We start from the raw sequence: 17,281 nt of genomic DNA, 5'->3' as shown, positions 1-17,281 counted from the left end.
CAGTGGGTGACTGAGTCCACATGCTGCTGATTTGGGCTCCCAGCTGGCTTGTTTTTGTGCCTCCCAGGCAGCCCAATGCAGCCCTGGCCCCGCTGGCGCCCCAAGCTGCCCTGGCCACAGTGGCATTGCTGTCACCACGTGGCACCAAGGTCTCTGGCTCCACAACAGCATGTGCCTTTGGCCAGTGATGCTGGTGATGATTTGCTGTTCACATTTTAGGAGCACAAGGGATTGTTCACACAGCCCTTGGCCCCCAAAACTATCATCTAAGTAGCACGTCCAAACAGCTCTTCTACCCTAAGGCTGTAGAGCGAAGCTGAGCACAGGGGAGAGCCCCTGCTTTCTCACCTGGGACTCGTGATAAACAATCCTTTGCTGCAGGGAAAACAGTCATCCGGTCTGTGCTCCCGAGAGAGGCCAAAGCTCTCTGCACTCACGTGCCAGTGGCTCTTCCCATCAGCAGGAGCAGTCCTGAGCCAAAAATTGTTTTTACAATGTGCACACTGGGATGGTGATGCTAAGGTAGAGCATAGTCCCCTCTGTGGCCTCATCCCAGGGACCTCCATCCCAGTCCTGGCCAGGCCACAGTGATCCCTTTGATTAGATAAATGCTACAGACACTAGGTCAAATATGTGCAGGATTTGCCACAGTGTCTAGTAAAATATCGTAAAAGTACGGCCTGTTTTGCTCTGCTCTGCAAAACAAACCTTTTGCTTAAATGCCCTGCTGAGCAAGGAAGGCTGCAAAGGCCATTTGCTCCCCAGGCAGGAAGGATTAAAAGGGCCAGGAATAGAAATCAGACAGGCAGTGTGTGCGGGAGAGAGGCAGATAAGGAGCAGGGAAGTTTGGAGAGCATTAGGTGGCTCACGAGGCTGGGACTGTCAATGGGACGTGGTGCTTTCCGCCTCAGGGTCGTGTTGACTGTCGTTTTCTCACTACCGGTGTCCTCCGTTGGTTGCCAGTGCCCCTCCCAAATCCCTTGTCTCAGTGTGGAGGTCGAGGACCAGACCAGTCAAGGACACTGTGCACTTCCTTTGCCCCGGAGATGGGCTTGTGATAGAAATGTTGGCTGCTCCCCGGGCATGGTCTGCTGTGGGAGGTGATGCCTCCCCGGGGATGTTCTGCGTGGGGAGTCCTTGTCTCCTCCTGGCGTCCCTGCGTGTTTTGGGACAGCTTGCCAATGTAGTCCTGGCTTGTAGTAGCCAATGGGACCCCTCAGCCCTGCAGCTGTTTCAGGTTAGAGATATTAAAGTCAGCAGCTGGTTGTGGGGCTGATTCAAATACTTCTGTCCTACAGATGCTTTGTCATTTTTATTCCAGAGAGAGACAACTCGTAGCTGGCAAACCCCACCCTGGTAGGCGAAGGCTGTTCCCAGACCAGGTGCTAAGGGGAAATTCAGCTTTCAGGCCCTCTCCTCTCTCTTCCTGTCCCCATTTTCTGTGCCCTCCACCCACCATTTCCTATGCCAGGAGATGGCTGCAAAGGAGACCATGACAACTCCAGGGCATAAGCGTTCTGCGCCAAGCGATTATTTAATTTTCAACTGTTGAACAGCAAATCCTTTCCCATACTGGCACATCATGACACTGATTCTGCCTTATCTATATATTCCTGACTGGCAAATTCACCCAATGCAAAAGGGGATTCCCTGTCAGTAAGATCTATGCTTCTCAGTAAATAAGGACCAGGAATAGTGTATTTAATAGAGCATTTATGGTAAGGATGCCATCAGCTACCGTGCTTGCTAGCTCTTCATGTCAAGTGGGTGAGCCAGCTCCTCTCACAGGGCTCCTCCTGCCCTTCTTAAACAGGGTGTTGTAGGATCAAAGGATAATTGAGTTTGGAAGGGACCTTGGGGTTTCTACTCCAACCTCTTGCTGAAAGCAGGGCCAGCTGTGAGAGCAGCATGGGTTGCTTGGGTATTCAGTTGGGTCTTGAACACCTCCAAGGATGGAGACTCACAACCTCTCTAGGCAACTGGTGCTTGACTGTCTTTACGGTGAGTAAGTTTCTCCTTAGACACTGTCTGACCTCTCTCCAATTTTTATGCTCATTTGTCTCCTCCTTCCATGCACCCTGTGAGGAGCCTGGCCCCATCTTTTCAATGTCCCAGTGTGGGTTACACCTCTGTGGTTCCTGCTGGCCCATTTCTCCAGCCTGCCATGGGACGGCAGCCCTTCCCTCCAGTGTATTGACCGGACCCCCCAGTCTGGGGTCTCCCATGGACTTTCTGAGCATGGAGTGAGCAGGCTGCAGCCAGGAGCCTGGGACCCTCCTACCCTTTGCTTTTCTCTCTCACAGCTCTGCAATCCCAAGAAATCCCTGGCAGAAACGCCAGTGCCTGGAGCCAGCAGGACCAACCTTGTCTTACATCAGCAATGCCACCGCTGCCCCTTGCAGCCCCAACTCCAGACCACTCCTCCCATGTCACTCACAGCTCCAAGGCCACTGTGGGGCTGGAGTGGCTTTTCCTTGACATGCAAGTGAAGCAGAGATGGGCTCGGATCTGAAACTTCTCTAGAGCAGGGAAGCCCCAAAGTCACAGCCCCTGCTCAGCCCACCACCATTTCACCGAGCAAGCTGTTGGGGAAACACGAAGCCAAGTTACAAGACAAAGAATAAAAGTCCCAGGGGAACGTCACCAGCATAGTCTTCTCCACACATGCAAAGGTCCCTTCTGCTTTTTTTTTCTCCCCTTTGAAATTTCAAATTCCAGTTTGTGGACAAAGTCCTGCCTATCTGAGAATATAGATCTCCGACCACTGACCAAACTCCACTCCAAGCAGTCCCGAGGGCTGCTCTTCCCCTTGCCCACGGATGCCTCCGCTCAGTCCCCAGATCTGCCAGGATTGTGCCGAAACTTTTGCACTGGAGCAGAGCTCTCATACGTGCACAAAGTGGATTTTGCACGTTTCAACCTTAACGTCAGCAGCTCCCTTTCTCCACGCGGAACGTGAAGGACCATTGGGAATAACCAGGTAGGAGCCTTATCACCTGCAATTCATTCGGGCAGCCATTGCAGGTAGAAAATGAGAAGAAGAAACAAGGGCTTCCATTGTGCTTACACCAGCAGTTTTAGCTCATCATTTAAACTAGGGAAGGGGGAAAAAAGGCAGCTCTGGAGGGGATGGAAAACGAGAGAGAACATGAGCTCGTGGAGGCAGAGCCACTCCGTATGGTTAACTGATAACTCCAATTTGCCTCTTCCCTCTCATCTTTTCTGATTCTCCCGATTAAGGTCAACTTATTCTCATGCTAATAATTTCTTGGCCTGTTTATTCAGCATTAAAAAATTAACAGAGAGCAGTTTACTGCATGACTTGCTCACACAGAACTGCTACAGATTAGCAGGCAGGTTTTAAGCCTCTGTGCAAGACTTTTGGGTCTAGCAGCCAGTCCGCACAGCTCGAGGATGAACTTATTTTCCTGTTTTTAAAGAACAGCTTTTTCTAAAGTCAATATAAATCCCCCTCCCTTCATGCCTTAAGTATATTTGCTCTGTGACTATTTCCAAATGGGAAAGATAAAGCCAAGGGCTTGTGTTTTGTCAGACTTTTTGTAAACAGGGATATTTAGGCCACACTGTCAAACCCTTCTGCCTTCTGCCTCGGCATGCCATGACTCCAGAGCAGAGATGTCAGTGTGTTAATAAGCATCTCCAAGGGATTTCGCAGGGGCTGGGGGGCTACAGGTCAATGCAGCTGAAACAAGCCCCCAGTTCAAATGGCAGATCTTTGCCTCCACTCTGGGCAATCATATGATGGACACACAGACAGGGATCTGCTCCCGTGTCTGTCCCCAGAATGTCCCCAGCAGCAGCAAGAACTCTCCAGGAAAACAGATGATTCAGCAGAAGTTGTTTAGGGTCTGTTTGCCCTGCCAGCTGCACACAGCATGTCCCTGCCCTGGCAAAACACTTTGTGGAGGTGAACCAGAAAGATCCACCACCTCCATCCAGGGAGGTGGATCAGAAAGATCCAGCCCTGAGAGGCAGTAGATGATCACAGCCACGTGCCAGACCTGTGCCTGGGTGACAACGCAGGCATTTTATCAGCCTGTTCAACAACAAATGGTGATTTATTTTCCCCAGCACTGAAGTGCCTGTCGCTGTGGCTGGGACAAATGCTGTTTGGAGATGAGGGTGATGCCCAGGACAGGTGATGCCTGAGCAGACCCCGGACACGCTGGTGAGCTTGTGACGTACAGTGGCACCCAGGGCTCCCCGGCACAGCTGAGGGTGACAGAGGCAGATTCCCTGCAACCTCAGGCTATTTCTCACCAGTGCCAAAGTTATCAAGAAGTGGCCAAAGCACCCAGAACCATCCAGGCCTCCTGGCCATAAAATCACTGTATGGAGAATGAAGGCAGGTTTTGGACATGGGGAAGAGACACTTCAAACCAGGCAGCAGACTGTGCATGAACTCCTCTCCAAAAGCAACATGTGCATTTCAGCCGAAGCTGGATGGATGTTGGAGCTGAAGGCAATTATTGGAGCTAAAATAAATAACTGCTATGCAAAAATGGTAGGGAAAGAACTACAAACACGGGGACAGACAGACCTTTTCAGCATATACTGCTCTAGCGATAACACTGTGTGTGCGTTTCATCCCAGGACCAGAAATGAGTTTATTATCCTGCCTAACAAAGGCTCTGAACACTTGAGGAAGTAATTATTATTACTCTTGGGACCTATTGTTCTGCAAGGACAGTAAGTTTGAGCTGTTCTTAGAAAGCCAGCTGTGCTCGAAAATGCCAATGCATTTGCTGGTGTGTATTTGCAATCACTCTGCCTTCCTTCAGCCCTCGAAAACAGCATCTGTCCTCTGGGACTTGCAGGTTGGCACTTGTGACTCTGGAAATCTGGCTGCTGTGTTTTTACGCAAAATCACACAATGAGCCCAAGACCAAACGAGGAAGAGGAACTGTTAGATTCATTTTCTTCCATTACTCCACAGGCTGAAACTTGGCCCAAGCTACAGCTCCCACTGTTGATCCTGCTTGCCCCATCCAAACCCTACACTGCAAGCATTGTACTTCATCCAAACCCCAACCCAACAGAGACCCAGACACTTTCCAGCAAAACACTCCTGCCTATTTGGGAGGAAATCCAGAAGAACTCTGACTTTGCCATGTGCTGTTCCAGACTCACTGTCTACACTGGCAAATGCTCAGCTCAAATCCAGTGGTTTAAGCCCTGTTTAAATGGGAGAGTAGAAGCCATGGGAAAGCAGCAGTGCTGGAGAAAGTCTCTGTTGCCTTCCATGCCTCACCAGGATGTTTAGTGTGGCAGGGACCTCAGCAACCCACATCTGGACCTGGAGAGAACTTGTTTAGCAGGTGAATGTGATCTTTTTGGAACTGAAGCAATCTTGCCGCTTCCCAGGAAAAAGATCCCTACTAAGCTCACAGTCTGGCAGGCAAGCAAATCACTCCCTTCACCCCTGCCAGCTGTTTGCTGGGCTTTTATGTTTCATCGACTTTATACATTTGTTATACACATACCGAACAGCCCCTGAATCGTTCCAGCTGGTGGAGCAATAGGTGGAGGAGGAGAACAGCCAAAATCAACAAAGGTTACAAAGCAAGTTTTACCTTTTTTAAAATTAATTTTATCTTTCTGTGAAGGTGGATGCATCAGCATGCCATGCCTGCTGGAAGTGACCTCCAGTTGCTGCTGTGGCTCTCAGCACCAGTCCTTGCTAGAAATTAAGGCAAAAGGCTACAAAGCTGCTGGGGGTGTGGAGGGAGAGCTGCAGTGGGGCAAGGGCAGCAGAGGGACGGTCTGAGCCCATGTCCCCAGAGGAAGGCAAGCCAAGGGCTCCGCAAGGGCAAAAAGTATCTTCCTGAATCAGGCAGTTGCGGGCTGCTGTAGCTGCCCTCCTTGTGCCCCGGGCTGGCAAAGTCAGCTCCAGCTGGGGAGCTGAACTTTAGGGGAGCATCTCAGGAAAGGGCCACGTGTGTATCTGGCGGGAGGCAGCAGGAGGAAGGGGGAAGGCTGCTGAGGGTGGGAGCATTGGTCAGGTCTGAGCTGGAAAAGGTAGGCTGGGCATGGAAAAGAAAATTAAAAATGGGTGGTAAGTTAAAATTTGAGAGATTCTGGTTTCTGGAGTCAGAAGGGAACAAGTTAGTGCAAAATGGTTTTTCTCCGCAGGAGTGTGCAGGGTGCCTGAATAGCCTGTCTTGTCCCCAGTGTCCTCAATCATCAGAGCACAGCAAGTGCCAGAGGAGTAAGTGGGAGTAAAACAGGCCTCAGGAGCTCCAAGTCCACAGCAGCTTTGCATGCCAGCAGCCCATGGCCACCACAGCGCTCTCCTATGCAACACAACATCCTGTCTACTGCCACAGAAACAAAAAAACACAGCAGAAAGCGAGGTATGGGGACATCGGAGCTTTCTACATGCAAGGTTTGTTGCATTGGGGACAGCAAGGTGGGGAGGCGATCACACATCTCCACAGTCCCATAAACCCATGGCCAGGACAGAGCAGTGCAACTGCCTGGCTCCTGGCTGACAATCAACATGGCAAACTGCTAATTAGCCTTTGAGTATTCGACCTATGTCTCCAAGAGAGGATAACACTATTATTTGTCCCTTTACACTCCTGCAAGGCCCAGTGCCATTGGCCTCTTGTATAATAAAGAAATTAAAATATATCATGATCATAAACTACATCATTTGAGGAAATGAACCATTTCTAGCAAACATATCATGGGACGCCAAAGCCATGAACTTTTCTAAATCAATCACCAGCTGATAAAGAGCGCAGGTATTTGCTGGGAGCAGGTCCCAACACGTGGCTCCCTGCACAGCACTGGTTTGGGGACCTCATCCCGCGGTATGGTGGCTCAGGGTGCAGGCTGCCTCAGGAGTCACAAACCCCACTGCCAGCACAAGCCCTGCTTGGGGGGAATTGCTTAAGCAGGAGGAGCCCCAGGACTTTTGCTGTGCCCCAGGGGTTGCGCAGAGGCTGGTGGGGTCTTTTGTGGATGAGGCTCTGCAAGGCACAGCAGTCCAGGGCTCGGGATGCTCAAAACATGTCCAAGTGCCTGCAAACCCCCCCACAGAACCCTGAGGCCAGCCAGCCTCCTCGCTGCCTCACCTTCATGCCAGGGTCCCCATGGGTGCTGGGGCTGAGGGGCTGAGCACAGAGGTGGGGGACCTGCACTGGAGGGAGCCGCAGAGGGGCACCCAGAAAACCTTTCTAGTGAGAGCTCTGTGCAACCGATAAGGTTTGCATTCAAAGTGTTTTTCTCTTAGTTGTTTTTAAGCTTACATTATGAGGGCTGAGTAAGCCCTGCTGCAGACCTCTTTGGCTAGGGAGCAGGCGGGAAAGAGGGCAGGGCCTGAGGTTGCGCTGCAAGCTGGCAGGATATGTCCCTGGCCCTACCGAGGCTGCAGCATGGGGCAATAATTCCAGACACTGGGAACTGGGCTGAGAACGAACAATTAATTTCCCAAACAGTGCAAGCAGTCACTGGGGTGTCCATGGGATGCTAGCTCAGCTCCACCACCTCTTCCCCCAGGAGTCCCAGCACCTGCTCCACCATGCCACCCACATTGGGGTACCTCTCTCGAGAGCCCCAGAACTGAGCTTGGGATCATCAGCCATCGCTACCCATAATCCTGGCACGTTCACTCTGCACAAAGCAAGAGAAACCAGATACTTGGGGGTCCCCTCAGATGGGGACCAGCAATACATATGTGGGGGATGAGCATATTTTGGCTGCTCCAAAATCCCAGTGGAGCCACCGTGGTGGGGTTGCCAATGCCCTTCATTCACAAAACCTTTGCAGCACTGGCTACGCAGCTACTTCTCTCTCCAGTGCGAGTGCTGGGGGGGTGTGGGGGGTACCTGGTGTTTCCTGGAGCAGGTCGTGTCTGCTGCCATTCATCTTCCAGGGGTGCTCAGCTCTGCGGGCAGAGCTAGGGTAGTCTCGCCCTGGGACAGGGCTGTCCAGCCAGTGAGCCCCCCATGGGCTGCCGGGCATGAGCCATGCCCGGGAGCTGGCTGTGGTGTGGCAGCAGGGACCAGCTAATCCGTTAATGCTGGTCACAATGAGATTTGATGGGAACCAGGAGTTTGTGCTGCAGAGCCGCAGGTTTTAAAGGGTTCTGACCACTACTTGGAGGGGAATTATAAGGTGGCTCCAGGTTTGCACCCCACTGCTGATGCCCGCAGCAATGCCCACTGCTTTCTGGGCCACCTTTCTGAGGTGCCCTCACCCTGGCCTGTGACCTGCCGCTGCACTTCTGTGGGGCTGCACATGCAGCTCTGGAAAACATGCCTGGGTGTGTTTAACAGCAGGAGTGGGTCTGACTCCCTCCCTGGGAAGAGGCTGGCTGCTTACTCTTTAAAGTGTTTCTATATAAATACCCAGAACACCATATCCTTGAGAAACAAAACCTTTGTCTCCCCTCCTAGCCACCATCACGACAGGCGGGACCAGGACAAGCAAGGACGAAGCAGGGTAGCAGGCAGGGAGCTGCACACGTGGTGCTCCCCATCTCTGGGCAGCCCTGAGCTTTGTGTCCTGCAGAGCCCAGAGAGCATCTCCAATGGTTCAAACCACTCCAGGAGCATCATGCTAGAGCTCTCCCATGGCTCCATGGGAGCTTGCCTGCTCTGTGCTGGTGGCCTCCTCTCCCCATCCTCTCCCATGGAGAACAGGACCTGGAAAATTCTCAGGGCTGAGATTTCTTAATCAATTGTTGCACATCGGTGCTGTCGATGCGGAATCCAGGAGCCTCCACGTCCCAGGCAGCCTGAGATTTCAGCTAGTACCTTGCACCACGGCCCGGACAAGGCAAGTCCAGCAGGAAGAAAAGGGATTTTCTAACTGCCAGGCTACAAGAAACCCCTCTCTGCCACCACAGCACTGCACTCTCTGCTTTCTTTGCTGGTGGTGAAGCTGCTGTGACAGTCTTGTGTTGACTCATTTGGCCTCAGTCTAGGAGAGAGTGTGGAGGCTGCTGAGCACTGAGATATTTCTCCTCTGCAGGGAATATGTGCTGGTATGTGCGGCCCTGCTTAGCCCAGAGGAGGAAAATTAGGTGAGGGATTAGAGTGGCACTTCACTGGGTTTTCACAGGCACTGAGTAATGAATTGAATGCTGAAAGGGAGAACTGGGCATCTGTGCAATGCAGCCCTGTGCTGCACAGCTCTGGCCCCGACCAGGGCTGGGAGTGAGTGTGGCCTTGCTCAGCCTCTGTGCCTGGAGGAACTGACTGTGAGGCCAAGCCCATCTGAAACACCCATTTTCCTGCACTTTCCTTCCTCCTTGGATGGCTTTCCTCCTGCCAAGCCCGCCTTTACTTTTGCTGTGCCAAGGAGCAGAGAGCTTGTTCCTGCCCTCCAGAGATATCCAACCCCAAGCGCCGTCTCAAAGGCATAAGTCTAATGGAGGAAAACTTTTCCTAAACCATTCCTGTCCTGTCTCCGTGAGCCTCTGTTCCCACCCAGGGCTGCCCGGGGTGCATTTGAATTAATTTGGAGAGCAAACAGCTGCCAGCAGCTTCCAGAAGGCTCCTGAAGGGATGGGGAATGACCAGCAGGTCCATACTTCATCTATATGCCTGGGGAAGGGGTGCCCCGACAACAGAGGCACATGCCCAGTATGACAGCACGGAGCAGGGAGCAACATCGAAGGCAGGGCCAGTTCTGAACTGTGTGTAACCCCGTGACATCTCCCTTCACCCCTTTGTTTCCACACCGGTTTTAACGCCTGTAACAGGAAACACACCCAAGTCAACAGAGGTTTCTCCCAGACGGTGGCAGTCCCTGGGCACACACCCGTGGATGAGCCATGGGCAGCACCCAGCTCTGCTTCCGCCAGGGTGTTCACACAGTGGCAAAGCCACCACCTCCATCCCGCCACCATTTAGTCCTTGAAGGCAGCAGCCTGCAGGCAGGGGAGCAGCCAGGGCTGTGGGTCTGAAGGCCAGCTGTTTGTCCCCTTGCCCCTCCTGCCTCCTTATTCCGCCCTTCATTTCCTGCTGCTGCCTTTGCCCTGCCAACGCCAGGCTTTCTGCATGGGCTGGTTCCCTTGGGTGCCCATCGGTGCCCACCTCTCCCTGCCAGGGCACCTTGACCTGGCTGAGACTGCCCGTCCCTGGGGCAGGACCTGCGCCTGCTCACGAGCCACAGTGGCTGCAAGCGAGCGGCCACGCAGCTCGCTGGATGGGGACCTGCAGCACGAGCAGGGCTTTTTCCTATAGGGTGGTTGCTCGTTTGTGCTTTCCGCTGAGCCCCTCAGTGTTGCCCTGTCCATTAACCTGACACCCCACCCAGCCTCACAGTCCACGGCCAAATTTCCATGGGTGATGTTAGCACCAGTGAATCCTCTTCCCGAGCTGGGCTGCTGCTTTTCACCGGGGGTGGTGGGGTGGACCCTGCCACCCCAATGGAGGGGACAGTGTGGGATGCAGGACTTGCCCGGTTGGCTGGAAGCTGGGGGCAGGCTGGCACACTGAAGAGGAGCAGCAGCAGCTTCTTATCACAGGGTGCCATGGCTTTGGGGACCATGTGGCAAAATGACAAGCCTCCCCTGGGAGCAGAGGGGGAGAGAAGTGGCTGAGCGGGGTGGGAAGAGCCAGGTTCTGCAGCCTCCGTGAAAGGCACTGGGCCATAAACGCGGCACAGTGGCTGTCATTTATGTCGGCAAACACGTCGAGTAGGCTCGACTATTGATTCTGACCATATAAAAGAGTGTTGTGGCACTTGTTCAGGTTTGCGCAGGTTTTACAGCTCTTGTTCTGAGAAGTACCCATGTATTTGGTTTTGCTCCTTCCTTCAGGTCTATCTGTTGACACTGCCTCTCCTAACCAGAGCGTTCGGCCGTGCCAGGAAGCTGAGTGTATGGCTCTCCCTGCGTTTCCCATTTTCCCAGGGGTTGTCTTCTATAAAATCTTGCACACACCCATGACTGGGACAGGTTTCTGGTGCAGAGGCAAGTGAAAGGTGCCCACCGGTCCCATGTTGGTGGGTTTGGGTACCCCACACTCGGTGGCAGGAGCTGAGCCACCCATCCTGATGGATGAGTTTTAGGGTAGATGGACAAAGCTGTGGGTAAGGTGCTGCCCTGGGCAGCCTGGGCAGGATAAGCAAGGTGAGAAATCTGTAGGGCTGTGATGAAAATCAGGGTGTCAAAGTAGCTTGGGTGTCCAGAGAGGGAAAAGGTGTCAGAGCTCCCAGAGCATCACCACAGAGGAGATGGCCCAAGCATGATGACCCACAGCACAAGGCCCATAGTATTCCTGTTCCCCACCTTCACTCTTCCCACCTGGAGGTGTCAGTATTGGCCATTGGTGCTGGGGGCTCTGAGGGCTTGAGCCCACAGTGATCGCCCCCATCCACCCCTCAGCACTGGGCTCTTGGTACCGCGGGGCTGCAGATGGAGTCCCTCCAGTGGCTTTTGGGATAAAAAGTCCAGTCCAGCTGTGCAGACCCGCAGCTTTTTAGAGCCAGGATCCATCCGCTCCACAGCTGCTGGTGCCTTTCCACAGCTGCTCGCTCTGCAAGGAGCTGCTCCTCTTGCAGCTTTGGTGCCTCATCCAGAGCTCACCATTATTTTTTGAGGCATGTATTTCCTGAAGGGATTTGCTGGGTAATTTCTGTTGATGCTCAAGCTGAAGCTTGGACATGAGCTGTTCCTGGGAGTAATTGCTTTTGGGACTCGGCTAAGCTCAGAGGCCCCAGTGGGAATGTGGTGCCTCTGCCCAGCGCAGGCAAGCAGAGCCATCAGCCCTGGGTTCATGATACAGCCACTACCTTGAAATTTGCCTTCCATGAAAATTCTGCAACATTTGCCGTTTCCACAAACATTTCTGCCAGGAACCTTGTTTGCTTGAATATTTGAGGAAAGCAAACAAAGAAGGAGCCTGAACACAAAGAGTCATGGACAGGTTTTTTGCAGTCTTTGCCCTGTTCTAACCCCAAGCCTGCCAGCAGAGACACTTGCAGGTGTCCCCCCTGCCCGATGTACCCCTTGGCTCTGCCTTATGCACCCCCACGTTCCCCGCTGCTGGCCCTGGTCCTGCTGCAAATATTGTTGTATTTAAAAGAAAATTGCCCAGACTTTGCGGTCTACAGAACCACCACTACTCATCACCCCTTTGCACTCACTTTAAATAAAAATAACTTTTTAATGGCATTTAAGAAGTGTCAGCAGAAAACTAACTGAGCATGTCCCTGTGAGGGGTGGCCTGCAGACCCACACCTGCGCTGCGGAGCTCAAAACAGCTCTCAGACACTCCTCAAACCCTCCCCAGCCTCATGCCGCTTGCCTCCCAGAGCTGGAGCTCATTACCTGCTGATAGCAGCCCTCTGTGCTCACTCCCCCTTATAAAAATACCATCATGTTTTCGAGCAAAGCCAAAGACGAGGGTGTGCTGCTGGCCCGATAAGCAGACGGGGTGAGGCGGCTGTCCCGGAGCAGTGGAAGTCGCAGCCCTACAGGCAAGTGTAGCCACCCCATGACACTGAGCCACATCCGTGCAGCCCCCCACGACGGGGGGGGGACTTCCCCCCCCCATCCCGAGCTTTTTCCCAAGGACACCTCCACCAAGCACGAGCAAACAGCACTCAGGATCAGGCCAAGGTGGCTAAAGCAGTGATTGTCCCTTTTGCATCCCATCCAAATAGCAGTGCTTATCCCTGGATGCAGCAAGACCTTGCTCAGCTGTTTCTTGCCCTGGTAAGTGCTGACCCTGCCAGCACCAGTGTCACGGCCTCTCCCAGCATCCGGCGGGGACGGTGGGAGTGGGGACAAGGAAGGAGGTTATGCCGGGTGTCCTAACACCCACCAGTTCCCGACAGCCTCTGGGCCATGGACGCAGAATATAAGGTGTAAACAGAGGTAATAAATAGCAGGTGACATGAGAAATCAAGGCGAAAAAGCTTAGTTTGGGTCATATCTAGGGGAAATCTATAAAAAATCCGGTCTATTTGGCAATGAAAAATAATTCTTTCACAGTGAAAAATAAAAATACTCAGAAATTCTGCCTTTTCTTATGTTCTTCAGCTGAAACTATTCACCACACCTGACTAAAATGCCCAAGCAGCTCTGACGTCTCGCATTTTTCAGAGAATTTCCAAAGCTGCTTTACTGAGCTGGCCCCATCATGCTCTGGACCCTGCTGTAACCACCAGCCCCAAGGATCCCCAGCTCTGACAGCAGCTCCTGAAATACGAAGGAGCAGTGTTCCCTGCCCTGGGTTTGAGGACAATTGCCTGGATTGCACCCAAGTCTCTTTGGGTGGATAAAGGTGGAGCCAGGGACTCATGACCATCTCACTGCCTGGGAGAGGACCATCCCTTCACCCCCTCTCCATCCCCTACCCGCTCTCACACCCATTTCAGCCTCCCCTGGCATTAAACAGCAGTGTGCTTGGAGGAGACCATTCCAGCTCTTGGCCCATCCTCAGCAGGTGCTGGTGAGGATGCTGACTGTGCCCCAAGCTCCGCAGCTCTCCGGTAGCTGCAGCATCACTCCCTTCTCACCCAGGGACCCACGCAGGGTGCTGGGGACAGGACACCTTTGTCACCGCCTGGCAGGGTGTCCTCCAAGTCCTATACACAAGGCACAAGACTGATGGGAGGGAAATAAGTGCCCCCAGGGAATGGTTTAGGGGGAAAACTGGTGGCAGTTTGGGGCAGGGATAGATGGGGAGGGTTTGCAGTAACTGCAGCAGGGGGATGCCCCCCTCTCTGCTTTTATGGATGCCACTGCTGCAAAGAGTGGGCTAGACCTTCTTGTCCTGAGGCCAAGTGCCGGTGCCCAGCTTTCCCTTTAGAATATATCCCTGGCTTCAAATGGGTGCTGAAATACTGAAGCCTCTGAGCTGGATAGGAAGACGGAAAAATCAGAAATACTGAAAATGACCCCTCCAAGGCTGAAGGCTTGTCTGGTGGAACCTGATGTGCATCTGCCAGCTGAGCCCCGGCAATGCCAGTGCAATGCCAGCTGGAGTGGCCCGTCCTGCCAAGGGCCAGGAGCCAGCCGGCCATGAGGGCAGCGATGGCAAGCACGGCTGGGGGTCAGTGCTGCCACCGCTGTGTGGAGCACCCTCATTGCTTTACAAGGGAATAAACTTCCCTGTGACCCTGGGAAGGATTCAGCCACCACTTTGCCGTCAGCCCCACAGCGCATCCCAGCTGCTGTGCCCAACCTGCCGCCCAGCCCAGCCCAGCCCCAGCCCTGCGGTGCCGCAGGCTGCCTGGGAAGCCAGGCGCTGCCTGGTCCCCCATCCTCGCCAGCGTTCCTCACCTCTATTTGTATAACTTTTTCACCTGTTTTATTTATGAGGATTCCCCTCCTTCTGCCAATAGTCTGAGTTTCCTCTTGCTTTGGTCTGGGAGGCCCATCTCACTTTTTTATTCTTATTTTTCCCTCTCCCCCTTGCAAGGCCCCAGGCTCGGCAGTCCAGCCCGGCAAGAGGCTCACAGGCAGCGGGTGCCGGCTGGAGCGCGCCTTTGTTTGGCCATGGGAGCAGATGGGGAGAGCAGCTGCAGGTGGGATGTGCACCGATTCTTCCCCAGCCGCCCCAGGGCACCCAACTCTGCCTGCGCCTGCCTCGGTTGCTGACCCTCAGGCTGAAAAATTAGAAGAAAATCAGATTTTAAAAAAAGAAAACTCAGGAGAAAATTAACAGTGAAAAGATTTGCCTGCCTGTGTTTAAGGTCACTGATGTGCCGGGGCTGGAAAGCGGCTACTTGCATTAAAGCCAGCTGCAAGTGGGAAGAAGAACTTAATCATAAGTGATTAAAGAGCTTGTCCAGCTCCTTGGGTTGCATTTGTCAGTCAAAGCCTGTTGCTCACTTTAGAACTGAGGCTGGCTTCACATGCCGGAGCAAAGCAAGGCACAAGCACCCTGGATTTGGGGACACCCAGGCCCAGCCACTCTGAAATGCTGTGTCTCCCAGTATGACAGGAACATCACTTGCACCTCCCCTTCTGCAAATGAGACACAAGTCCGTTGCTGCGAGCCTGGTGGGTCAGGAGCCATCTCCCCACCCGCAGCAAAGAGGGAGGAGTGTTCCTTCCTGCACAGCGACTCACTCGGAGCTTCAGCCCGGAGGATGCTCAGCACTCACATCTGCTGGACCAACCCACTGTGGTGCCCTCACTCTAGGATCCAACCCTCTGTACATCTCAGAGGTATCAAGCCTTCATTTTACCCACTCATGAGCCCACTTCGCTGTGTGGCTCCTTGCACGTTGTCCAAGCAGAGCCAGCTGGATGCAAAACCACAACCTGCGCTGAACAAACCAAAAACTCAGCATTTTGCTGGGCCCAGCTTTATGTGAAGCCCTGTCCCACTGCTGGCTCCTGCAGCTCAGAGGCACGGGTGATGGGAGCTCCTCCAGAGCCCCGGCTCCTGGGGGCCTGGGACGTACAAACAAGTGACCTGGTGAAAACAGGCTAAAACTCAGCATTTTGTAACTGCTTGACTGTAGTAGCTCCCTGCTCTGGCTCAGCCCAGCAATGCTATTGCAGATCTTATCAGTTCCTACACATTTCCGTTGCAATGGGCTGTGGACCCAAGGAAATACTGATGAGCCCCACATCTGGCCATGGCTCGCCATGGAGCCATGTGAACCAAAACTGAATTGGGTTTGGAGAGTACAGAAGTGCTGGGGGCTGGAGCAAGGAGGCATGGGGCCTCGCTGCAGCATGGATGCCCAGCACAGGGGCGGGATAGGGTTGGAGGTGCCACCCATAGGAGGCTGCAAGCCTGGAGCAAGAGAATCCACCACCCAAAATGGGGCCATGAGCTAAGCATAAGGAGGTGGCGTGGGAATCCCACAAGCCCTCCTGTGGCCTGGCTGGAGCACACATGGCAGCTGGAGTGTGGGCTGGTGGGGCTGGGTATGTTCATGAGTGGGGTGTGGTAAAGGAGAAGAGGAGCAGGACATGAAAAATACAGTGAGGAGAGGCAAGGTAGAATGATGGAGACCCACAGGATGTGATGGAAAGTGATGGGAAGCCATGGTACATGATGGAGAGACAGGGGAAGCGATGGAGAGCCATGAGGAAGTGACGGAGAGCCACGGGGTGTGATGGAGAGCCACAGGAAAGTGGTGGAGAACTTTGTAACTGTGAAACCTCATCTGCCAGAACCTCTCTCCACACTGGCCATGCCCAGGGAACTGGGATTCCCAGATCACAAGGCACCAAACCAGCTCCGCCCCCTCATCTTGCAGGGATGCTGCAGCATGGGCCCATTTGGACCCATCCTGAGCATAACAGCGGGCTGACACCCCGAGCTGGGGGGACCTGTCCTCCCCATGTGCGTTTGTTGGCAGCTGGCATCTGGCACGGCCAAGGAGAGCAGCAGCATGGGGCTGCCCTGGGCTAGTACCCACTGTGCCAGCCGGGGAGCACAGGACACAGGCCTGGTGGGCATCTCCCTGCGTGCTGCCCGATGCTGTGCACCGCAGAGACTGGAGGGGCCATTCGTCCGGGCACTACACTCCCTGCTGGGAATCCTGCCCAGCGTTAACACCAGCCTGGCGCTGGCCCTCGGCGAGAGCAGCAGCGCTGGCAGGCGCCCGCTGTGCCTGCTCCCACAGCCCAGGCGTGCCATGGGCCGCCCGCAGCCTTTGTATTGGAGTTGGCTGCATGTCCTAAGGCAGCACGTCACCTCCTTTCTAAACTACTTCCACTTCTGCTGTGAACCCTGCAGCAGCCCCTCTGCCAGCGGGTCGGACCACTCTGCTTCCTTGGGCACGTGCCTTCTTCTTTGAGCCAAGCAGAGTGAAAGAGAGAAATTACATATATATTATATAAAAATTAGTCGGGGACCCTTTTTCTGCCTCCATCTCCAGCCTTTGCAGGTGCCTGAGCTGGTGGGGACTGGGCAGCGCGGCGGGGCCGGGACGTGGGGCTGGGGGCTGCTGCTCGCTCCCAGCCCCGCTTCCCGTGAGCGACGGCGGGGCGGCAGCGCGGGCGATGGAAACGCTGTACTCACCATATGGAGCCTCCATCTTAGCGCTTAGCTGGGTGCTTACATTGACCATGTCTCGCCGGCTACTGCTATGGGGACTTGGGGCGAAAACCAGAGGAAGTAGAGGAATAAAAAGAAATCTAAATACATAAATAAAAATGTCTTTCACTAAGGAACTAGGTGAAGGCAGGAGGGTGCGCGGAGAGGCAGGGCGAGGAAACCTGCCTCTCCTGTTATCTTATTGATTCGCTTAATCAGGGCTAATGTGGGTGGAGATGTTAAATAGTAACCAAGCTCTTATGGAAACCAATCTGCAAGGTGCCGTTGCTGTAGCT

The 17,281-nt window shown here is 53.8% G+C and overlaps 1 protein-coding gene and 1 long non-coding RNA gene across 4 annotated transcripts in view; one reads left to right on the top strand and one right to left on the bottom strand.

The window, feature by feature from the left end:
* LOC135315739 (uncharacterized) overlaps nt 1-16,977 on the top strand; it is a 45,752-nt gene extending 28,775 nt beyond the window's left edge. The window contains exons 3-4 of one of the 3 annotated variants that reach the window (XR_010375235.1): nt 2,304-6,406; nt 14,406-16,977. This is a non-coding gene — a long non-coding RNA (uncharacterized LOC135315739). The other 2 variants (XR_010375237.1, XR_010375234.1) reach the window with 2 other exon arrangements.
* The window catches only part of HNF4A (hepatocyte nuclear factor 4 alpha), a 37,749-nt gene extending 20,694 nt beyond the window's left edge, over nt 1-17,055 (bottom strand). Inside the window, exon 1 of the mRNA XM_064465708.1 lies at nt 16,971-17,055. Within this exon, the coding sequence (XP_064321778.1) occupies nt 16,971-17,019 (49 nt within the window). The 5' untranslated portion in view covers nt 17,020-17,055. The remainder of the gene's footprint in view (nt 1-16,970) is intronic.
* Between the last annotated feature and the right edge of the window lie 226 nt (nt 17,056-17,281).

The sequence above is a fragment of the Phalacrocorax carbo genome, chromosome 14 (assembly GCF_963921805.1).
Source record: "Phalacrocorax carbo chromosome 14, bPhaCar2.1, whole genome shotgun sequence".
Taxonomy (NCBI): domain Eukaryota; kingdom Metazoa; phylum Chordata; class Aves; order Suliformes; family Phalacrocoracidae; genus Phalacrocorax; species Phalacrocorax carbo.
This window is presented reverse-complemented; position numbering and strand designations above follow the sequence as displayed.